The sequence below is a fragment of the Halichoerus grypus genome, chromosome 13 (assembly GCF_964656455.1).
Source record: "Halichoerus grypus chromosome 13, mHalGry1.hap1.1, whole genome shotgun sequence".
In the NCBI taxonomy this organism is placed as follows: Eukaryota; Metazoa; Chordata; class Mammalia; order Carnivora; family Phocidae; genus Halichoerus; species Halichoerus grypus.
This window is the reverse complement of record NC_135724.1, coordinates 71,508,108-71,532,685: the sequence shown is the minus strand read 5'-3', so window position 1 is coordinate 71,532,685 and position 24,578 is coordinate 71,508,108. Positions and strand designations below refer to the sequence as shown.

General features: G+C 40.8%; 1 protein-coding gene and 1 pseudogene across 8 annotated transcripts in view; one reads left to right on the top strand and one right to left on the bottom strand.

Annotated features, from left to right (window-relative positions):
• The window catches only part of DEPDC5 (DEP domain containing 5, GATOR1 subcomplex subunit), a 121,219-nt gene that overhangs the window by 4,973 nt on the left and 91,668 nt on the right, over window positions 1–24,578 (top strand). For all 8 annotated transcript variants that reach the window (XM_036074620.2, XM_036074621.2, XM_036074619.2 and 5 more), the window contains exons 5-12: window positions 548–633; window positions 1,295–1,378; window positions 2,389–2,438; window positions 10,469–10,538; window positions 16,807–16,885; window positions 18,171–18,232; window positions 23,103–23,172; window positions 23,494–23,566. In XM_036074620.2, coding sequence (XP_035930513.1) covers window positions 548–633; window positions 1,295–1,378; window positions 2,389–2,438; window positions 10,469–10,538; window positions 16,807–16,885; window positions 18,171–18,232; window positions 23,103–23,172; window positions 23,494–23,566 — 574 coding nt within the window. The remainder of the gene's footprint in view (window positions 1–547; window positions 634–1,294; window positions 1,379–2,388; window positions 2,439–10,468; window positions 10,539–16,806; window positions 16,886–18,170; window positions 18,233–23,102; window positions 23,173–23,493; window positions 23,567–24,578) is intronic.
• LOC118524420 (large ribosomal subunit protein eL27 pseudogene) lies at window positions 9,824–10,259 on the bottom strand (annotated as a pseudogene).

Genomic DNA, 24,578 nt, shown 5'->3' with positions numbered 1-24,578 from the left:
TTCCTTAAATAGTACTTAAAAGAAAAGAAAATTCTGGTTTGCTCTAAAGGATTGTGATGTCCACTACTTTTATAATTCAGTATGATGTGGAAGCACTTTATAAAACCCAAATCCTAAGAGTTTCCTCCTTCTCCTCACCACCCCATCTCCTGCCATCTGGTATGTTTCTTACTTACCAGAAGTAAGGGCTCATTGAAAAGTTTGTTTCTCCCTTAACTACCTCAGCTACTTTCATTCCAAATGAGAAATGATCTCCTTCCTTTTCTGAATTTTCACAGTTCTTTGAACTTTTTTATGTTGCTCCTTAATTTCTTTATTTTTCCTCTCTCTCATTTTTTAATTGCTGAAGGCTCAGGTCTTATTTCACATGCTTGTTTCACCTAAAAAGCAGAGCATTCTAAGCTTTAAGATATTGGAAGGCAGAGACTATTTCTTGCCCATGGCCAAGGATCATTTGTGTTGCTTGTAAAATGACTATTTATAGATTAGAATATATTTACCTTCTTTTTCAGAATATGTTCTCTGATCCAGATTTCTTCTGTTTCAGAAACTATTAGTGTGGACCAGACTGTGACTCAAGTGTTCCGACTAAGACCTTATCAAGATGTTTATGTGAATGTTGTAGACCCTAAGGTATGTCTTTGCTCTGGACTTGAATATCTTTTGGGAATGATTAATACTGTTCCTAAAAGGTTAGGTCTCTAAGGAAATAATGAGTTATTTAAGTATAGTGTTGGACTATTAAATATGTGGTCATATATAGGTCACTTAGATTATAGGTATTACATAGGTTGCATTTAAAGCCCTCACCCTTTTTTAAAAGCTTTCCTAAAAAGATTCTGTATATATAGGTACGTGTCAAGCTCAATGTAAAATTTTCTATTAAAATACTATAATTTCTCTAGGTGTTCTTTTTTTTCTGAGTTGAGAAATGGTACTGTAATAGGTAAAAATCGTTGTCTAAAAGGTATCATTGACATTATCTAGAGAAATAAAGCACAGAGCTCAATGTCCTATGTATGTGCCAGAATCAAGACTAAACACAGAATTATTACTTTGGTACTTTTTGCACTTAGTCATGATCCAGCTGCTGTAGCATCTGTTGTAGACTTATCATCTGTACTCAAAAGCCTTTTCTGGCAGGATGAAATGCTATGTGTCGGTGTTCTGTTATCAAATGTTCTTCTAGTAGTTTTCTTGTTTGCTAAAAGGTTTCTGCATGGTGAGTGTGCATTATCTTAAGATGAAGTGTGGCAGAGTAACGCAGAGAGATATATTTGATTATCCCTTTTAGGATGTGACCCTTGACCTAGTGGAATTAACCTTTAAGGATCAATATATTGGCCGTGGGGATATGTGGCGATTAAAGAAAAGTTTGGTAAGATGTGATTAAAAAAAAAAAAGTCTGTTACTTTTCCTGTTATATTAATCCATTTTCCTTGTAGAGATTTAGTAGGGAGAAGGGTATAAAATCATTTCTAATTCCAGCATCATAGACAATTATTGTAAACCCTTTGTGTATCTTCTTCCATTCTCTTTGTAGTTTTTTTGAGCTTTATTTTGCTTGTTTATAGATTTTTACTCCACATTTTTGGTTAGAACGGGAAATTATAATATTATTTTACATTTGAATGGAACTTTAGCTTTCACATGTTCCTGTCACCTCCCCATGGACAGGTATTTATTACTCTTCATTTATGTGAAAATTGAGATTGAGAGGATAAGCGATTATTCAAGACTAAAAAACTATAGTCAGCAGTTGACACCACGCTAGAACCCAGATCTTGTCGCTTCCCAGTTAGACTGCTTTTTGCCGTACCCTTCTCCCATTTTCCTGATTTATTTATTTTGAATTAACATTTTCTACTTAAAATGATCAGTTCATTGTGAGCTGGTGCTGAAAAATTTTCTTATTGGGCATTTTGAGCATTATGAAGCAACAGATTGTAGGTAGAATTTCCATACAGTGAATATTTTCAGAAAAAAATACGTTTGCTCATTTTGTATTGGTTGGAGGAGGGTTCCATTCTATAAAACGAGAGCTAAAATGATAAATAAATGTTGTGTAATTAAATGAGTATGTAAATATAGACACATATGCAAATGTATGTGAAGATAAGCATGTTAGTGAAGCTGGGCACTTATTTTCCATCTGGTCTTTATTATTGTCTATACTTGTCACACTCTTAAGAACCTACTGTTATACCTGCCCCAGCAGGTTTGCCTATGGGATAAATCTATTACTCCCTTGTTAATTGAACCTTGGGTTGTTAGAAGAAATTAGAAAGGCAGGAAACTTTCTTTGTGACCTTTTATGTCCTTGATGTGTTGTTGAATCTCATATCCTCTCTCTCTCTCTCTCTCTCTCTGTCTCTCTATCTTCCTTAGGTCAGCACATGTGCCTATATCACTCAGAAGGTGGAATTTGCTGGCATCAGGTAGATATTACATCACTCTTGACTTACCAGCTAATACCTGGGAGTAGGATCTAGTGCAGTAACTGGGCTACATACAGCATTTGAGGCATGTGGATGTACATATAATAAAATACACGATAGCTTAAAAGGTTAGATTGTAATAAATAAATAAATACATAAAAGGTTAGATTGTTGTTGCTAAAACAAACCAAAAAATCCCAAATGCACTATAGTAGTTTTAAGATGAGTGGAAGTTGCTGAAGCTACATGGTATTCTGTAACAAAGGAAGTATAGCTTCATAATTTTAGAACTAGAAAAAGCCTTAGATGAATGTATTTAATCAAACCTTCTCGTTTTACAGATTAAGAAACATACTTGGAGATACAAAATGACTAGCCCAGTAGTTCCTGATTTGCTGCCTTTTTAACCATATTGTACTGCCTTTGATTTATTAAAATAATTCCTAAATTTCAGTTTGTAAAGAAGAGAGAGAAAGGGACTTTTTGAAACCCCTTTTAATTCAAAAAGCACAACGTCCACAGAGTAAAGCCTTCAAACAGTGCAAAAAGGTGTATAATGAAAAACAAATCCTTCTTAGAAGAAATGGTTTCTTACCTGAAATTTATTATGTATAACACAAGCATGTTTACATCTGGTTGACTCACTTTTTTTTTTTTTTAAGATTTTATTTATTTTAGAGAGAGAGAGAGCTCATGAGCGAGCGAGTGGGGACAGGAGAGGGAGCAAGAGAATATTGAGCAGAGTCCATGCTGAGCATGGAGCCCAAAGTGGGGCTCGTTCCCAGGACCCCGAGACCATGACCTGAGCCAGAATCAAGAGTCGGACATTCAACCAACTGAGCCACCCAGGTGCCCCTGGTAGACTCACTTTTAATGGCACTAGGATTGACCAGTGGGTTCCAGTGAGGTAGTCTGGTCCTCCATTATGAAGTTCCCCATCAACTTTTCACCTAATGGTTTCACCCATTGATGATTGTTGCAAGATGGTGATTTTCTAATTCAGTCATTTTTCCTACCTTTATTAGCCAGAATCCTTTCTTTTTTTTTTTTTTTTTAAGATTTATTTATTTATTTATTTGAGAGAGAGCGAGAGAGAGCGTGCAAGCACCCAAAGGGAGAAGGAGGGGAAGAAGCAGACTCCCCGCTGAGCAGGGAGCCCCATGTGGGACTCGATCCCAGGACTCTGGGATTATGACCCGAGCCAAAGGCAGATGCTTAACTGACTGAGCCACCTAGGCGCTCCCAGAATCCTTTCTGTAAAGAACATTTCATCATCAACTAGGGCAAATTGGTTAATCTGAACTATTGATCCTAAAGGAAAGAAAGGATAAAGGATTAATTTTTTTCCCCAAAAAAGGGGATGGTTTAAAAATTGGAGGGTCAAGATTCTTTGAGAAATTTTAGTAAAAGATTTTAAAGCACAGCCCAAGAAGTGACTAAGCCTCGAGCAAAATAAGAAATGCAACCTAGATTCATGTTTTCCAGTACAACTTAGTCTCTCTGAGGTGGTGGGCCAGGAGTCAGGAAACCTATAATCTACTCCCGCACTGCCAGTGATTAGCGGGGGTGATGTTGGGCAGGTCAGGGAGACTCTGTGTCTACTCCTCTGCAAAATGAAATGGTTGGTTTAGAATCTTTTTCTGTAAAGGACCAGAAAGTAAATGTTTTACACTTTGGGCCACATGGGTCTCAGGTCTCTGTTGCAAATTTTTTGTTTTTCGTTTTTTTTTCAACATTTAAAAATATAAAATCCAGGGATGCTTGGGTGGCTCAGTCAGTTAAGCATCTGCCTTCAGCTCAGGTCATGATCCCAGGGTTCTGGGATCGAGTCCCACATCAGGCTCCCTGCTCAGCAGGGAGCCTGCTTCTCCCTCTCCCTCTGTCTGCTGCTCCCCCTGCCTGTGCTCTCTCTGACAAATAAAACCTTAAAAAAAAAGTAAAAAAAAAAAAAAAAAAAAAAAAAATATATATATATATATATATAAAATCCATTCTTAGTTGTGAGCCACATAAAAATAGGAGATGGGCTGGATTTGGCCTGCAGGCTATAGTTAGCTGAGCCCTGGTTTAGAAACCCACTCAGATACCTTTCATTCTTAAATTTCTTGTTTTTCTGTGCAAGTGCCCATATCCACATGGTGCCAGATACAGAAATGAAAACCCTGACATAATGTCAGGTTTAGACTTTCAAAGATCTCTCCTAATATTTTACTCATTCATAGTCAAATGTAAACCACAGTCTTTTACTATTTCTCCAGAAGACTATATATTTATAGTCTTCCTACACTGAATCAAAAGTCACTTTCCTTCCTACAAGGAGGCATGCAAATTAAAAAAAAAAGAAAGAAAGAAAGAAAAAAAAAAAGATGCTCTGGGCCTCACATAACAAAAGATAGTCGTTATTTACATAAAGTCATAATTATTGAGTTTTTCTGTAATTTAGCCTCTTTAGTAATTTAATTAATACTTAAGGACATATGAGACAGTTTCATTACGTTGAGACCTTGCCTTTGAAGCGTCGTTTTTCTTTCAAAGGTAAACATTTTTATTTTCTCTAACTAAATTCCCAATGTATTCTTCAAAATGTTAAAAATAAACCCTGCAATCAGTATTTTAAAAAAATTAAAGGGCGCCTGGGTGGCTCAGTCGTTAAGCGTCTGCCTTCAGCTCAGGTCATGATCCCAGGGTCCTGGGATCGAGCCCCACATCGGGCTCCCTGCTCTGCGGGAAGCCTGCTTCTCCCTCTCCCACTCCCCCTGCTTGTGTTCCTGCTCTCGCTATATCTCTCTCTGTCAAATAAATAAAATCTTTAAAAAAAAAAAAGAAAATTTTACAAGAAAAATATTGTACTAAAATCCTATCTCCTAAAAATTAGCATTTTGCTTTTTTTTAAAATATGGAACTTAGAAACCTAGTCTGTTTGATTTCATCATGAAGAGATCTCATTTTTCCAGATAATTTTGGGACTGCTAACTAGCTAAGGTTTCTGTATTTACTTAAAAAAATTTTTTTTCTGACTCACACTCCAGAGGGAGCAACACTAAATAATTTCTGGCCTTCACTTCTCAGCTGTACAGAAGCAGACAGACCAGTGTGGAGAGTCACAGTTAAAGCCCCTTGAAATATCCAGTTTGGGTGTTTTCCTGGTAAATCTGCTGTACCGCAGAGGATCTTCTGGGATCTTCTCCGACTTGAGTCTGATTCTGCGGTGGCCATTCTCTCAGAATGTCGTTCCTAACTATAGAATGCATACTAAGTACCACTTGTTTATCACATGCTAGATACTAGGCATATGCTAAGTATTTTTATATATAATACATGCTCAATGTAGACAGTTTGAAAAATAGAATAAAGAAGCAGGAAAAAGAAATACTACATTACTACTCAGAATCAATCACTATTAACCTTTGCCACAGTTCTGCCAAAATATTCTGTCTTCCTCTCCCCACCTTTTGGCTTGAGAACATATAGTATACATGATGTTATATGCTGTCCAAAAAAAAAAAAAAAACCCAAGCCCAAAAACTTTGTTTTCATATTTGAAAAAAACATTTATTCTAGAAAATTTGGGTAGTACAGAGTATAAAGAAGAAAACTTGGGGCCCCTGGATCTCTCAGTCAGTTATGTTTCTGCCTTCACTCAGGCCCTGATCCCAGGGTTCTTGCATTGGCCCACGTCTGCTTCTCCCTCTCCCTCTGCCCCTCCCCCCCCACTCATGCTTGCTCGAGTTCTTTCTCAAATTAAATAAAATCTTAAAAAAAAACAGAAGAAGAAAACTTACAGTGAAATATAAGCCAACTGTGTACAGATAACTACTATTAAATTTTAGTGTGACCTTTCAGTATTTTTTTTCTTTTATTTTTTTAAAAGATTTACTTGTTTATTTGAGAGAGAGAGAATGCACAAGTGAGAGGCTGAGAGGCAGAGGGAGAAGCAGAGGGAAAAGCAGACTCCCCACTGAGCAGGGAGCCTGATGCAGGGCTAGATCCCAGGACCCTGAGATCATGACCTGAGCCAAAGGCAGGTGCCTAACTGACTGAGCCACCCAGGTGCCCCTCTTTTCTTTCTTTCTTTAAAAAAAATTTTTTTTTTTCAAGATTTTATTTATTTATTTGACAGAGACACAGTGAGAGAAGGAACACAAGCAGGGGGAGTGGGAGAGGGAGAAGCAGGCTCCCTGCTGAGCAGGGAGCCTGACGCAGGGCTTGATCCCAAGATCCTGGGATCATAACCTGAGCCAAAGGCAGACGCTTAATGACTGAGCCACCCAGGCACCCCCTTTTTTAAAAATTTTTAATTAAGTAATCTCCATGCCCAAAGTGGGGCTTGAACTCACAACCCAGAGATCAAGAGTCGCGTGCCCTACTGTCTGAGTCAGGCACCTCTCAGTGTTTTATTTTCATCCATACACGCACATGCATGTATTTTTACATAGATGATAATACTGTGTGTACTATTTTGTATTCTTTTTTCCCACTTAAAAGCTTATAAACTCCTTGTAAACATGATTTTAATGGTTCCATGATATTCTGTTGTCTGGATACATCATAATTTACTTAACCTGTCTGCCATTGCTGGACATTCAGGTTGTTCAAAGGTGTGTTAACGCAGATAACACTACAGTGAATATACTTTGCATTTATTTTAACTTCACATTCACAGAATGATGAAATTTAGTTGTAAAGGATAGTGGAGATCACTGAGCCCCCACAGCTCACTCCATAGAAAAGGGAGGGAAAGTACCTACCCAAGCTTCTACACAAATCAAGGGCTAGTGCCCCCCAGGTCACCTTCATCCTCAGGGCTTGGCAGTGTGCCATTCTGCCTCTTGTAGGAAGCCATGTGTGCTCCTGGGCTCTGTCCTGCGGGATAATGGATTTTGCGTTTGCATCAGTCAGTGGCAGTTTTTCTTCCCTTGAACCAGCAGAAAAGAGAAGAGAAGCTACCTCAGGGCCATTCTCAGTTCCTGTTTGGGTAAGGGCAGATTTTAGGTTTAGGAGCAAAGGTCAAGATTGCATTTTCTGTGTGTATGTGTTTTATAAAAGAACCATTTACATTGGAATAATAACTTTCACAGTTCACCAAGTTCTCTCATTTACAGTATCTTACTGATACTGTCAAGAGCTGTAGAAGATGGATGGGGCAGGGTTCTTATTAACACATTTACTGATTTTTTAAAAACTGGCTCAGAAAAATTGTGGCTTGGGGCGCCTGGGTGGCTCAGTCAGTTAAGCGTCTGCCTTCAACTCAGGTCATGATCCCGGGGTCCTGGGATCGAGCCCCATGTGGGACTCCCTGCTCAGCAGGGAGCCTGCTTCTCCCTCTGCTGCTCCCCATGCTTGTGCTCTTTCTCTCTTGCTCTCTGTCAAATAAGTAAAATCTTAAGAAAAAGAAGGAAAGATTGTGGCTTGACCTCCACAGGGAGTGGAGGGGCCGGAATCTAAGCCCAAATTTTGTAACACTACTAGCAGAAGTTGGTGAGTTACAACCAGCTCATGTTAGGGGCCTGGTTAATCCGGTATTTAGTAGCCTGTATGCAGAGTACTTTCTGCTAATAGAACTCAGAGATCATGGGAACATTGGAAACCTTCCTTATGTTAAAGAAACCGAAGTCCCTTCTCAGATGAGCTCGTGGCAGTTGTCCACTCACAGACACACTTGGGCAAAGGAATACCGAGAGGCACCCCTTTTGGTGAAAGCAGAGTTGGGAAGCATATTTAAAAGAACATGGGCTTGGTCCAGCTTTCTTCATTTTACAGATGGGAGGGAGAGCCAGCAAGGCTGACTGATTGTCTAGTGTTTCTCAGGTAGCCTGAGCTGTGACTCATGGTATACAGCATTTTCCTTGCTTTGATTTTATCTTTTCTTCTTTTTTATGAGGACTGATTGCTTAGGGCCAGGCAGGAATTTGCACTGGGGTTGGTAGAAGAGAAGGACTTGAGTGGTTGGTTGATGGATGATTACAAGGTTCTCAGATAACAGCTATCCCTTTCTCTCCAGGATAGCATTTTTTTTTAAAGATTTTATTTATTTATTTGAGAGAGAGAGACAGACAGAAATAGTGAGAGAGAGAGAGAGAGCATGAGTGGTGAGGAGAGGGAGAAGCAGACTTCCCAAGCAGGGAGCCCGACACAGGATTCAATCCCAGGACCTCAGGATCATGACCTGAGCCGAAGACAGACACTTCACCAACAGTATCACCCAGGCATCCCTCTCCGGGATAGGATTTTGTGTTCATATTTACCATTGTTGGGACGCCTGGGTGGCTCAGTCGGTGAAGTGTCTGCCTTCGGCTCAGGTCATGATCCTGGGGTCCTGGGATCGAATCCTGCGTTGGGCTCCTTGCTCAGCAGGGAGCCTGCTTCTCCCTCTGCCTGGTGCTCTCTCTGGCAAATAAATAAATAAAATCTTTAAAAAAGAAATACTTATCATTGTTACAGTTCTTGCTAATACAGGTAGCTACTAGTACTCTTAACTCTGGCACCTCGTATCCCAGTGCTGTCCTGAATAGTTTCCCCACAGTATCTGGTTTAATTCTCTGAACAGCTCTATAAAGTAGATGTCATTATTTCCTTTTTTAAGATAAGGGTGCTGGGCCTCAGAGTTATTTCCCCATGGCCATTCAACTAGTTAAGGACACTCAGAACTGAGATTCCTGCCAAGACTAGTTCTACTCAAGGCTGGTCAGCTCAGAAGGCCATGCTCTTTAAGCTGTGCTATCCATTTTATGCCCTTAATAAGTTGCAGAGGAAAAGACTTAATTAAGCCCCCAAAGTGCAATACGAAGTTGCCATGAAAGCTTTTCAGCAGAATGGCCTCCACTGAATAGGGACTCTGTCCCATGCCTCCTGATTGCTTGTCTTCTAATCCGGATATTAAGATAGATTTTGTTTCTGTTGAAACTTACCATATCAGGGGCGCCTGGGTGGCTCAGTCATTTAGCGTCTGCTTTCGGCTCAGATCATGATCTCAGGGTCCTGGGATTGAGCCCCGCGTCGGGCTCCCTGCTCTGCGGGAATCCTGCTTCTCCCTCTCCCACTCCCCTGCTTGTGTTCCCTCTCTCGCTGCGTCTCTCTCTGTCAAATAAAAAAAAAAAAAGTAAAAATAAAAATAAATCTTAAAAAAAAAAACTTATCAAAGATGGGATGAGCAAAAGTGTTCGTCGGTTCTTCCTAACTATTTTTGTGACATGGACCCTTTTGAGATTTGACAAAAACTGTAAATCTCTGCCCAGAAAACTTTGCATGATTTCAGAGGATTCATGGATGTGCCAAAGCCCTACCTGAGACTTGCATGTTGCTGATGGACTCCCAGATTAAGAACTGTCATAAAATTCAATATACTCTGAGATTTTTTTTTTTTTTTGGTATTTTTAATGACAAAACAGACCTAAAACTGCAGCTTCTGGAAGAACCACTTGTTCTTGCTGGTCTCAGACCTCTCCTCGAACTTGACCTTGGCCTCTCGTCGGGCCTTGCGTTTAAGAGCAGGGTCTCTGAAGACATCCTTGTTGAGGACAGTTTTGTCCAAGGGGATATCCACAGAGAACCTTGTGGGCTTGAGGTGATTGTAGTTACAAACTTTCACAAAAGACTTGATCTTTTACCTCTTGGTGATTTTCTTCTTGCCTATGGTAGCTGTCACTGCAGGGATAGCGGTCAATTCCAGCCACCAGAGCATGGCTATAGGGACAGTCTGAGGTGCCATCTTGAATGTTCTTCATGATGACCACTTTGTGTCTGGAGTAGCATCTGGCCAGGACCAGCACCACCTTCCCGGGTTTCATGAACTTGCCCATCTTGACACCAGCCACCCCAGCCTATAGCTGAAAGGAAGAAAGGGCACTTCTGCTCCACTCTGAGAATTCTTTATGTTGTGTAATCTGTTCATGGCATTCTCTCTGGAAATCTGTAACTGGGCAGGTCATATGGGGTAAGTATTAGAGTACAGTGAGCCACCCTGAAGTCATCCCTGTTTCTTTGTGTTTTATGTAGGACTTGCAATAACCCTTGTGTGTATATCTTTTCAGGGCACAGGCTGGTGAGCTGTGGGTCAAGAATGAGAAGGTCATGTGTGGTTATATCAGCGAAGATACCAGGGTGAGATTGATAAAATGCCTTTTGGTTTTGTTTCTTCATACCATTATGTCTGAGTCCTGAAACCAAAAACAAATCAGAAACAAGTAAAAACTTGATAATTTCCTGATGGGTACTGTTTACCCAGGTAGAGAATATTGTAGTATTGTCAAGGACTCCTGGAATTCTAATGTTTTATAGTTGGATCTCTCCAGTTTGGGGTCAATCTTTTGTTTTATCTTCTTTTTTTTTAAATTTTTATTTATTTTTGAGAGTGAGAGCAAGCACAAGTGGAAGGAGGGGAGAGGGAGAAACAGACATCCCGTTGAGCGGGGAGCCTAATGCAGGACTCGATCCTAGGACCCTGGGATCATGACCTGAGCCAAAGGCAGATGCTTAACTGACTGAGCCACCCAGGCACCCCTTTGTTTTCTTTTCTAAAAGAGGTCTAAACATGGAAATACAGTATCTAGCGCTTGCAGGCTTCGATGCTTGTTAATACATAGCAGAAGTTAAACTCAGTAGAAGACTGCAGTTGGTAAACATCAACAGAGACTTTTGCAAAGGAATTTCCTTCTTTGGCTCTCTATTCCAATTGGAAAAATCCAAACTGAACAGCTGTAAACATTACCCATGCTGGTGAAACCACTTGTCTGCTCTTCCTTGTTCTCATCCCGTGCCTCCTTTGAGAGCAGTGGTTTGAATGGGGGGTGATCTTGCCTCCACTGGGGTCTTTTGTCAATGTCTGGAGCCATTTTTATCTGTCACAGCCAGGATTTTGTGAGGAAGGTTGGTAAACATGATACAGTATATACGACAGATCTCCAGAACAAAGAATTACCTGGTCCAAAATCGCAGTGATGTGATGGTGGGGGGACTGTCTCACACATTATGGGATGTTTAGCAGCATCCCTAGCTTTTGTGCACTAGATACTACCCTGGGAGTCGTGACAACCAGAAATGTCTCCAGGTATTACCAAGTGCCCCCTGGAGGAGCAAAATTGCTTCTGGTTGAGAACCAGTGTCTTTATAGGAACCACTATCTGAATTCTATTTTTGTGTTTTTTTCTTGTTTACATAGTGTTAGTACATATGTATTTTACCCTAAACAGTGTATTACTTGTTTTGCTTATTTTTGAGCTCTATTAAGGTTTTAGGTAGCTTTTTTGTACCTAATGCTATATATATATAGAGAGAGAGAGAAATTTTTTTTTTTTTAAAGATTTATTTATTTGAGAGAGAGAGCGAGCACAGGTGTGCGAGCAGGGGGAGGGGCAGAGGGAGAGGGAGGGGAAGAGAATCTCAAGCAGACTCCCACTGAGCGCAGAACCAGATGCAGGGCTTGATCTCACAATCCTGAATGCATGACCTGAGCTGAAATCAAGAGTCGGACACTTAACTGACTGAGCCACCCAGGAGCCCCTATATATATATTTTTTAAAGATTTATTTTTTTATTTGAGAGAGAGAGTGCAGTGGGGAGGGGCGGAGGGAGAGGGAGAGAGCCCCAAGCAGACTCCACGCCGAACACAGAGCCCAACATGGGGCTCGATCTCACGACTTAGATCATGACCTCAGCCGAAACCAAGAGTCAGACACTCAATCTGCTGTGCCCCCCAGGTGCCCCCTAATGCTATATTTTTAATCTATAATTAGGAGTGTATAGGTCATAGGTAAGATAATGGCAAGTTATTTTTTAAATTCTTTGGACCAGGTAATACTCCTAGTAGCAGTATATAAAATCTCCTGTTGTTTTTCATTTTTTCCTACATTTCGTGTTGGATTTTTAAAGTTTTTGCAGCTCTAATGGGCACAAATTGTTATTTTATAGTGATCTTGTTTTGCTTTTCCCCACTTTTCTAGAAATTCACTCTTAAGCTTAACTTAGAAAGACCATGATAATTTGGCATATACTTACCTCTTCAACATCATTCATTCACATATTTAATAAATAATATGGAAGCACCTCCTGAGTGTCAGCTACTGTGCTTTTTTTTTTTTAGACACTTAATTTGAAAAAAATTGGTAAAGATGGGTGCTTGGCTGGTTCAGTTGGTAGAGCATGTGGCTCTTTATCTTATGGTCATGAGTTCGAGCCCCATGTTGGGTGTAGAGATTACTTAAAAAAAAAAAAACAAACACCAAACTGGTGTAGAACATTATCCATGAACATCCTTCACTCTAAAGATTTTATTTATTTGTCAGAGAGAGAGAGAGTGCACAAGCAGGGGGAGCGGCAGCCAGAGAAAGAAGCAGGCTCCCTCTGAGCAAGGAGCCTGATGCAGGACTCGATCCCAGGACCCTGGGATCATGACCTGAGCCGAAGGCAGACACTTAACGACTGAGCCACCCAGATATCCCTATGAACATCCTTCATTCTAGAGGGGAATTCAAAGTGGGGAATTCCCATTCTGTGGGGATGCATGGGTGAACAGCACAGATGAAATCCTTCCTGGTAAAGAGCTTACACACCCTAGTGGGGAGACATATGTAAGTAGACACCCAGTCCGTAAATGTAATTACAGATTATGATGAGTACTCCAAAGGAAATTAATTGGGTAATGAGAAAGACTAACTGAAGGTGGCCTTCTTGTAAACAAATGAGATATATTAAACATTCTTCGGGAAACAGCATTACAAGAGAGAGTAACAGATCTTTACAAAGGTGGTCAGGGAGGTGTCTTTGAGAAGATGTTAGAAAGGTGAAACTTAGCCAGTGTATGGAGGTTGAGGCAAAGAGCTTTCCAGGCAAAGGAAACAATTTTGAGAGGCCAGTGTGGCAGAAGCATAGGAGATGAATAGGGAGAATGATGTCGGTGGGAAGGTGGACTGGTTGCAGCCAGTTCACACAGGTCCTTGTAACCAGTGTAGAATTTATTCTAAGGATAATTGGAATCCATTGAAGGATTTTAAGTGGGGGGAGTGATTCCCAATTTATGCTTTCAAAAGATCACTTATTCATCCAGTTGGATTTTGTTGTTGTTACATAAGTTAACCTATTTATTACAGGCTAATGATGTTTCAAATGGTGGAGCTTCTACTGGTCTCTGAATTCCTTTCGTCCACTGATGGCTGACTTCCCTGTGATGGCAGAAGTGGTGTTGTGGGCCCAGGCACCACTGGCTACTGTTTTCATGTAGTAACCATAGTGCCAGATGCCCACAGCTCATCTTTTCATCTTAGTTTTCTCACAGAAGGAGCATGTGTACTTGGTGTGCTGGCTTTCTTCAGTTTTCTTCACCATTTTCCTGAGGGAGACACCATAACGGGTGCTGTCTTTACCAGCGATTCTGACCTTCATGGTGCATTTAGCCATGTCACCACAAACTAGGTCCAAGTTCAGAGCCATTCAGTTGGATTTTGTTGAACAAAAAACCCCCAAAGTAACAATGGCAAATTGATGCTCCAAAGTCAACTTTTTTCTCTCTGGTAAAAGAAGTCCATGGGAAGACCATTCCTGGCTGGTATGGCAGTATCACTGTTATTGGTGAGCTAAAGCTCTTTTTGTCTTCCTGTTCTGCCATCCTCAGGACTGGGCTTCCATGATGAGCTGGGGCTGCTGTAACCACATTCATATTCCAGGTAGAGGAGAGAGGAAGGGAAGAAAGACAAGAGGGATGCACCTTCCAGCCATGTTAGCTTCAGGATGTGACATTTCTGTTAACATCTTACTGGCCAGAATTTAGTCACACATACCTACTCAGGAAGCCGGGAGGTTTAGTCTTTTGATTGGGTCCCTTACCTCTCGGAATAGAATCAGCTTCCCATTACTTAGGAAGAAAGGTTGTGCCATAGGCACCCATAGTGGCTCTGTGTAGAGCATTGTTTATAGGGGCAAGAGCAGAAGCAGAGAAACAAGTCAGGAAGGTAGAAGACTGTGGCATGGACTAAGGTAGGAGCTGTAGCATTGGAGGGATGTGGGCAGACTCGAGATGCATTTTGGGGTAGAGTCCACACAACTTGCTGATGGATTGGATATGAAGCGTGAAGGAGAGAGAAGAATTGATCAGCTTGATGGACTGATGGTGGTGTCCTTTATGAGGTGGGGAAGACTGGGGAGGAGACATTTGGGAGCAATTGAAGAAAGTTGTGAGATACCTGTTGGACTTCTGAGAGGAGAAATCCGGGGAGGCAGTGGAGTCTGGAGCTCATTTTGTCACTTTTCCCATATGTCCCCCTACCCCACCCTGTCCTGCCCTTGGGAACCATTTGTTTGTTCCTCAAACATGCCAGGTTCTCTCTTGCATCCATGTCTTTGCACATACTGCTCTCTCCTGCCTGGAGCATTTAGGTCCTGCCTTCCCCCCTTACAAGCTACTCATGCATCCCTCCATACTCGTCTCAGGCTCCCTTGCTTCTGGAAAGCCTTCCTGGTTCCTTGAGGCAGTCTGGGTATGAAGGACGTGTCTGATGTGAATTATAATTTATTAGACTGGCAGCTCATCAACTGGCATGTCTTAGCCCAGGTTTGACATTCATAATGAGGTTTTCTTGACTTTTCTAGGTAGATTTACTGCTCCTTCTCCTACATTTCTTATGAGAACCTTCATGGAATGTTTGTGTATGTTGCAGTCTTTTGCATGTTTTAATCCTGTACTCTAAGCTCCTAGAGGGTAGGGACAAGATCTTCTCTTCATGGCTTATGATGCCAGGGATGAAGCTTGCTTTTAGAAGTCCCATGTCACAATTAAGAAAAATCTTCCAGGGGCACCTGGGTGGCTCAGTTGTTAAGCATCTGCCTTCGGCTCAGGTCATGAACCCAGGGTCCTGGAATCGAGCCCCACATCGGGCTTGCTGCTCCGCGGGAAGCCTGCTTCTCCCTCTCCCACTCCCCCGCTTGTGTTCCCTCTCTCACTGTCTCTCTCTCTGTCAAATAAATAAAAGCTTAAAAAAAAAAAGAAAAGAAAAATCTTCCATCATTGCTCTTTTTTTTTGGTGGTGGTAAAAAACATATAAGATATACTATCTTAACCATTTTAGCTTGTTTTATTTATTTTTTAAGATTTTTAAGTAATCTGTATACCTAGTGTGGGGCTCGAACTTACAACTCTGAGATCAAAAAGTCTCATGCTGGGACACCTGGGTGGCTCAGTTGGTTAAGTGTCTGCCTTAGGCTCAGGTCATCATCCCAGGGTCCTGGGATTGAGTTCTGTATAGGGCTCCTTGCTCAGCAGGGAGCCTGCTTCTCCCTCTGCCTGCCTCTCCCGCTGCTTGTGCTCTCTCTCTCTCTCTCCCTCTGACAAATAAATAAAAAAAAATCTTGGGCGCCTGGGTGGCTCAGTTGGTTAAGCAGCTGCCTTCGGCTCAGGTCATGATCCTGGAGTCCCTGGATCGAGTCCCGCATCGGGCTCCCTGCTCAGCAGGGAGTCTGCTTCTCCCTCTGACCCTAACCCCTCTCATGTGCTCTCTCTCATTCTCTCTCTCTCAAATAAATAAATAAAATCTTAAAAAAAAAAAAACTTAAAAAAAAAGTCACATGCTCTACTGACTGAGCCAGCCAGGTCCCCCCACCTTGTCTTAACCATCTTATTTTATTTTATTTTATTTTATTTTATTTTATTTTATTTTTAGAGAGAATGAGAGCGAGTGGGGACAGAGGGAGAGGAAGAGAGAATTTCAAGCAGGCTCCACACCCAGTGCAGAGTCCAGTGCGGGCCTGGATCTCATGACCCTGAGATCAGGACCTGAGCCGAGATCAAGAGTCAGACACTTAACTGAGCCACCCAGGGGCTCCTGTCTTAACCATTTTAAAGTGTATAGTTCAGAGGTGCTTGGGTGGCTCAGTCGTTAAGTGTCCGCCTTCGGCTCAGGTCGTGATCCTGGGGTCCTGGGATGGAGCCCCACATCGGGCTCCCTGCTCAGCGGGAAGCCTGCTTCTCCCTCTCCCACTCCCCCTGCTTGTGTTCCCTCTCTCGCTATATCTCTGTCTGTCAAATAAATAAATAAAATCTTGATTTTTTTATTTTTATTTTTTAAAGATTTTATTTATTTGACAGGGGGAGTGGGAGAGGGAGAAGCAGGCTTCCCGCTGAGCAGGGAGCCCGATGTGGGGCTCTATCCCAGGACCCCGGGATCACGACCTGAGCCGAAGGCGGACACTTAACGACTGAGCCACCCAAGCGCCCTTAAATAAAATCTTTAATAAAAAAAAATAAAAGTGTATAGTTTAGTAGGGTTAAGTACATTTGCATTTACCTTGTTGTGAAATGGATCTCCGGAACTTTTTCATCTTGCACAACTGAAACTCCATACATCATTGGTTTTTAATGCACCTACATTTTTGTTTATTTCAGGTGGTGTTCCGTTCTACGTCGGCTATGGTTTACATATTTATTCAGATGAGCTGTGAAATGTGGGATTTCGATATTTATGGTACAGTTCCTAAGTGCTGGTTGTAGCTGCCACTCGGTAGACATTTCTGGTTTCTCCCAAGTTGGTATCATTTTACAGTAAGCTATTGACATTCTCTAAAAATGTGTCCTGAAATCTTTACAAATCATCAAATGCCAAAATAAACAAATCGAAAGTAAATATTTTACATATATATATATATATATATGGTGAATTCCATGAAATGCTATAAAGTATTAATGAGAAATCTGACTTCTCAGGTCTTTAATTGTTCTGCAAGTACAGGTTGAAAAGTCATAAAATCACTCTATGGCTAGGAACCAACACTTTCTTTGATACCATTCATTTCTCTTCCTGTCACTCACAGAAATCTCCATGTTTGTCTCATTTTATTAGAGTTACTATGTAATGAGTAGAGGGCAGTAAAGCTGCTGTGAGGTGTGGCTACTGTGTCCAACACACCAGCCCTATGCTACATGTATTTCAAATTTGGTTTAGCAAAATTACAGACTAATTTCTTTTTAAAAATTTTTTATTTAAATTGAATTAACATATAGTGTATTATTAGTTTCAGAGGTAGGGTTCAGTGATTCATCAGTCTTATATAACTCCCAGTGCTCATTACATTACGTTCCCACCTTAATGTCCATCACCCTATTACCCCATCCCTCCTAACCCCCTCCCCTCCAGCAACCCTCAGTTTGTTTCCTGTGATTAAGAGTCTCTTATGGTTTGTCTCCCTCTCTGGTTTTGTCTTGTTTTATTTTTCCCTCCCTTCCCCTGTGATCCTCTGTTGTGTTTCTTAAATTCCACATTCCACATTTCTCTGATTGACTTATTTCACGTAGCATAATACTCTCTAGTTCCATCCATGTCTACAAACTAATTTCTGTTATGGGTCATCAAAGTCACTCAAGAACAGTAGGAACTGCAACTGATAATTCAGTGAATGCCCAGGGTCATCTTCTAACCAATTTGAAGCATCATTGTGAGAATACTCACAATTAGAGGTTAGATGGTCCTCTCATTCTGAAGGTAACACTGCATTTTTCAACCATCAAAACATTTTCAATCTTGGCTTTTACCTTAGAGCCACAGCTTCTTACTGAGTGAGGCAAATATTAAATTTGGCTTGATAGAAAGTCTAGGTTGAAACTACTTTTATACATCCGGCTTTTATGATCTTGTTTTAAGTATAGCAGAACCCACCTTGTGTTTGGTCCCATTCCTGCTATTTTACTGAGAGAAGGTATTGTAAACAAGAAATAAAGATAATCTTCACCCTCTTCTCATTGTTGCTTTTCAGGGGATCTATATTTTGAGAAAGCTGTGAATGGTTTCCTTGCTGATCTCTTTACCAAGTGGAAGGTATGTTTCTTATGCACTAAATCTCATTGCATTTACCTTTACTATTGCAGATTTTAGAAATACACCACTTCTTTTAAGCTGCCTCTAGTTAAAGTATCTTAGCTAAAGCCTAAATTGATAAAAGTCTAGATTTACATTACTTTAACCACCTCAACATGGTAAAAGTCATTTGTGAGAAACCCACAGCTGACATCAGCTGACATCAGACTCAATGGTGAAAGACTGAAAACTCTCCCCGTTAAGATTTAGGAACATGATAAGGATGCCTGCCTTTACCACTGGTATTCAGTGTTGTACTAGAAATTCTAGCCACAGCAACTAGGCAAGAAAAAGAAATAGACCGCACCCATATTGGAAAAGAAGAAGTAAAACTACGTCTATTCACAGATGAACTCTTATATGTAGAAAATCCTTAAAAATCCACAAAAAACTATTAGAACTAATAAATGGATTCAGCAAAGTTCAGGGTACAAAATCAACACACACCATCATTTGTGTTTCATCAGCGATGAACAGTTTGAACAGGAAATTTAAAAACAGAATTAAATTTTAAAAAGAGAATTAAATCAAAAAACAATTCCATTTACAAGAGCATCAGAGAGACTCAAATACTTTGGAGTAATTTACCCAAGGAGGTGCACGATTTGTATACTAAAATCTACAAAACTTGCTGAAGTAGATTGACAAAGATCTAAATAAATGAAAAACAACCCATGATCATAGACTGGGAGACTAAATACTGTTAAAGTGGCAATACTACTCAAAAGAAACTAGTTCAGTCCCTATCAAAATCCCAACGGCCTTTTTCTTTGCAGAAATGGAAAAGCTGATTCTAAAATTTATGTGCAATAGCAAGGGATCCTGCGTAGCCAAAACAACCTTGAGAGAGAACAACAAAGTTGGAAGACTCTTACTTCCTAATTTCAAAACTTACTGCAAAGCTGAAGTAGTCAAAATAGCATGGTACTGGCATAAAGATAGATGATATAAGTCAATGGAATAGAATTGAGAGTACAGAAATCAATCCATACATCTATGGTCACTTGATTTTAGACAAGGATGTGAAATCCATTCAATGAGGGAAGTCTCTTCAACAAACGGTTCTGAGCCAAATACCCATGTGCAAAAGAATGAATTTGGATTCTCACTACACATCCATATACAAAAATTAACTCAAGGTGGGGTGCCTGGGTGTCTCAGTTGGTTAAGCGTCCAACTCGTGATTTCGGCTCAGGTCATAGTCTCAGGGTTGTAAGATCAAGCCCTGCTTTGGGCTTCCTGCTCAGTAGGGAGTCTTCCTCTCTCCCTATCCCTGTGCCCCTGCCCTCGCTTGAGTGCTCTCTCTCTCTCAAATAAATAAATACATCTTAAAAAAAAAATTAACTCGGGGCACCTGGGTGGCTCAGTCAGTTAAGCATCTGTCTTGGGCTCAGGTCATGATCCCAGGGTCCTGGGATTGAGTCCCGCATAGGGCTCTCTGCTCAGCGAGGAGCCTGCTTCTCCCTCTTCCTCTGCCTGCCGCTCTGCCTACTTGTGCTCTCTCTCTCTCTGTCATTATGAATAAAATCTTAAAAAAAAAAAAAATTAAAAAAATTAACTCAAGGTGGATCAAAGACCTAAGTAGGAGAGCTATTTGAGGTCACATTATGTAGTGGAAAAGAGCATGGAGTTTGGATAAAAACAGACTGGGTTTGAAATTATGGTTCTACTCTGATTTGCTTTTTTATCTTGGAGAAGTAGTCAGTCTCCTGGGCCTCTATTCTTTTTTCTGCAAAATGGAGCTAATAATATATTGTTCCTGCCTCACAAGGTGTTTTAAAGCATCTGTGCATAGTAAGGTCTCAGTAGGATCCTGGTCTCAATTGAATCTAAGTCCCATCTTCCTCAGCCACACGGGAGCAGCTCTGAAGGGTACAGAAGTAGAAATACAACGCTTGCCCCCAGAGACTTATAGATCTTCTAGGGAGCTTACATCTCTGTATTTGAAGCAATAGCAAACCGTATGTTTTAGGGGTTGAAACTTTATTTACTTTTGAATTTGGGCCTGGAAGGCTGAAGAAGTTTTGGATGGTTGGAAAGGAAGATGGAGAGGGTGTGTCAGATGAACAGTTCGAGCAAAAGGATGTAGACAGGCGTGAGAGTGGGGTGTGGTATAGGTCACTTCACAGAGGGTTTGTGTGGGGAATAATTAAGTAATGAGATGGATTAGAAGGATAGGGTTGCGGGTGCCTGGGTGGCTCAGTCGTTAAGCGTCTGCCTTCGGCTCAGGTCATGATCCCAGCATCCTGGGATCAAGCCCCACATCGGGCTCCCAGCTCGGCGGGAGGCCTGCTTCTCCCTCTCCCACTCCCCCTGCTTGTGTTCCCTCTCTCGCTGTGTCTCTCTCTGTCAAATAAATAAATAAAATCTTAAAAAAAAAAAAAAAAAAAAAAAAAAAAAAGGATAGGGTTGCATCAAGCCAGGCAGTTTTGGACTTGACAGGAAGTGTGGGAGCTATTAAAGATTCTCAAGCAAGAGGCCAGTATGATCAAAGTCAGTGAGAATTTGAGAAAGAAGAGTCCAGTGGCCAGGAGCAGTTTGGTGAAGGGACACGCTGGAATTAAGCAGACCAGCCAGGAGGCTTCTGCAGTCATGTGGCTTAACAGTGATCAGGCCTTGGTGTCTTCCTGAGTACGGTACCTGAAGTTTGGGGTGGGCTGAATAATGGTTACCTTGGACCACATAATGGCCATTTCAGTCTGTGAAAACCTTCATTTCAAGTCTGGCTCAGTTGTCTCTTAGATGTCCTCTAACCCAAGATTCTGTAAGTGGATATATGATTAGATGTAGCTGCAGGATTTGGCATAGGCCCAGTCATTGGTTTACAGGACTTTGTTCTTAGGATTTATTTTTTAAAATCAAGAACTTGGTTTTGTTTTATTTTATTTTTTTTAAGATTTTTATTTGCGAGAGAGAGCATGAGAGAGAGAGAGAGGGAGCACAAGCAGTGGGGAGGGCAGAGGCAGAGGGAGAAGCAGACTCCCTCCTGAGCAGGAGCCTGATGCGGGACTTGATCCCAGGACCCTGGGATCATGACCTGAGCTGAAGGCAGATGCTTAACCGACTGAGGCACCCAGGCATCCAAGAACTTGGTTTAATTTAATTTAATTTAATTTTTTAAAAAAGATTTTATCTATTCATTTGAGAGAGAAAAAAAAATCATGAGCAGGGAAAGAGGTAGAGGGAGAAGCAGACTCCCTGCTGAGCTGGGAGTCCAAAGTGGGGCTCGATCCCAGGACCCTGGGATCATGACCTGAGCTGAAGGCAGATGCTTAACCAACTGAGCCACCCAGGTGCTCAAGAACTTGGTTTTAAAGCAGGAGCTTGAAAATGAATTAAAATAACTTTCTGTAACCACTCTGTATTGATTTAATGATGTTTGGTGAAGGTTGTTTATTCTTTATTCCTCCTGTCTAATAACTTAAAGTTAGCTCTGTGGACAGCAGGATTGAGCATAGGAGTTCATGAATTCATTTCAGAGCCCAAAATATAGTGGTGGTGGGAGTAATAGTAGTAGTCCTAGTTAACATTTATTGATTATTTTGACATACCAGGTATCTTGATAAGTGTTTTGTCCACATTATCTCACTAAACTCTTGCCCCTATAATACAGGTAGGGAAAATACAGCTCAAAGAGGCTGGGTAACTTGCCCATGATCAACAGCATGTAAAAGCAGAATGAGGATTCTAATCTGGTGCCTTCCATTCACCCAGAGCTAGCCTGAGATCATAACCTCTGTGCTGTCCTGTCCTGTCTGTATTACTATAATCCCAGGCCAAGTTGCCTTTCATATTTATCCCCATCATCACATGAGTTGAGAGGCTCATATGGCCACACCAGCCCATTGTAAGGCATTTTTTTTCTGTATATCACTTACACCAAAATCAGGTAAATCTGGAGTTGAGTTTGAAGCTCTGGGCATCCAATAAATTTGTTGGTGGCTAATGAAGATCTGCTCTTTCCTAGCACTCTGCTCTGGGTGCTGTGGCTTGTATTTAGGAATTTCTGTCCACTTGAGATATATCCATGGGGGAATATAAGGCGGCGTGTAATGTACATCATGTTGTATATATAACCTACATAGTGAATGCTGAATTGTGTAGTCAGTGAGTATGGTGGGTTAGAGATGGGTCACTGTGAGCTCTCGTCTTCAAAGATCTGGGAGGAACTGAAACTGGGCTTGCTCGCTCACTGGTGCAAGCCAAATTTCATGCTGTCTGTAAACACCCTATTTCCAGAACGTTGATCTCCAGACTCCCCGGAAATGTTTATTCTCACTAGTCCCCATCCCAGTCCAAAGGTACTTCATTGCCTTGGCTTCGACTCCTATATCTCGAGTAGCTCCCAAGCCTCATCTTTATGACAGTGGTAGCATGTGGGGATGTGTTTGATTCTCACATCCACCACCATGGGTTTTCTTCTTGTTTCCTAAGCTGCTGTTCTGAAGAAATTTTAAAAACACCATGAAGCAGGTACAAATACCATGATCATTTGACACTGGGCTGATCTAGTTCATGCCAAATCAAGAACTGGGAGATAGTGATCCATACTTATTGGTGATTTGCTGTTTTTAAGTACTTTCTGCATTTCTGAGACTATAGGTAATTTGCCCAAGGTCACGTAGTGGTAAATTTCAGAGCCAGGACTCAGTCCAGATCCTCTCACTCCAGCAGTGCTGTGTTCATTGCATTATGCAACCTGTAGTTATGTAACATCATTCAAAACAGTGTGCTGCCTCTCCTAAAATTAAGAATATTGTGTTAATGCAGTCTCCTTCATTGTAAAGTGAATGAAATAAACGTGAGCCTCTTTTTCTCTACTTATTCCTAGGAGAAGAACTGTAGTCATGAAGTAACAGTGGTCCTATTTTCTAGAACTTTCTATGAAGCAAAATCTCTTGGTGAGTAAGTCTTTCTCCTATAGTTCTTTTTTGTTAAGCTTGCCACCCGTTCCTTACATCTTTCCCTTTGCAATGTTCATCTTTCCTACTTTTTCTGTTACGAGCCCAGGGTAAAATGGAAAATCGTACAGTCCATTAGTGGATGCAAGAAGTCTGCGGGCTGTGATTCATCTTAAAGCCAACTTGATATATAATTTTATTCATTAATTTATTTATTTGTTCATTTATTTTGGTGATGCAAATTTTCAACCCAGAAGAGGGAGCATAGAAACTGAATTTCTCTTCTCATTCTGATCTATGTATGTTGTTTCTCTTTTTCAGATGAATTTCCTGAAATAAACCGAGCCTCAATTCGACAGGATCACAAGGGACGGTACTATGAAGACTTTTATAAGTATGTTTGAGTGCTTTGCTATGCCTTTTTTTTTTTTTTTAAGATTTTATTTATTTATTTGAGATAGCATGAGCGGGGGCGGGGGGCAGAGGGAAAGGGAGAAGCAGGCTCCCCACTGAGCAGGGAGCCTGATGTGGGGCTTGATCCCAGGATCCCAGGATCATGACCCAAGCCAAAGGCAGATGCTTAACCAACTGAGCCACCCAGGCACCGTCTATGCCTTTTTTGTTTGTTTGTTTGGTTGTTTCTTTCCTAACTTAAAAAAAAGTTAACCTTTTCATTTTGGAATAATTCTGGGTTTACAGAGAAGTTGCAAAGATAGCCCAGAGAGAAAGTTCCCAAATACCCTTTACCCAGTTTCCCCTGTTAACATTTCATAACCAAGGTACATTTGTCAAAACTGCGAGATTAGCCCTGGTATATTACTATTAACTAAATTTCAGATGGTTTTCAGATTTCCTCAGTTTTTCTATTTTATGTTCCAGGATCCGACCTAGGATACCACATTGCAGTTAGACTTTCCAAACTTTAATACTGTGAAAAATTTCAAACTCCCAGAAAAGAAGAATAAATAATATAATGAATTCACATACCCAACACCTAGATTTAACAGTTATTATTATGCCATATTTGCTTCATCTGTTTTGTTTGTTTCTTTGTTTTGCTCCATTTGTTTTTTTTTTTGGCTAGATTTTATTTTAGAGTAAATTATAGATACTGTGACGTTTTTGTTCTTCTGTATATCTAAAAAATAAGGGTATTTTCACATATAACCACAATGTCATGGTCACATTGAACAGAGTTAATTCTATAATATCCAATATCTAGTATATATTCAGATTTCATTAATTGTCTCTGAAATAACTTATGTTTGTTTTGCTTGTTAAGTCTAAATCTAAAGCAGTTTCACCCTTCCTTTTTTCCCCTAAACATTTGATGTGTTGAAGAATCTGGGTTGTACTGTGCTTCCCCAACTTTCATGTGCATATGAATCACCCCTGGGGATCATGCT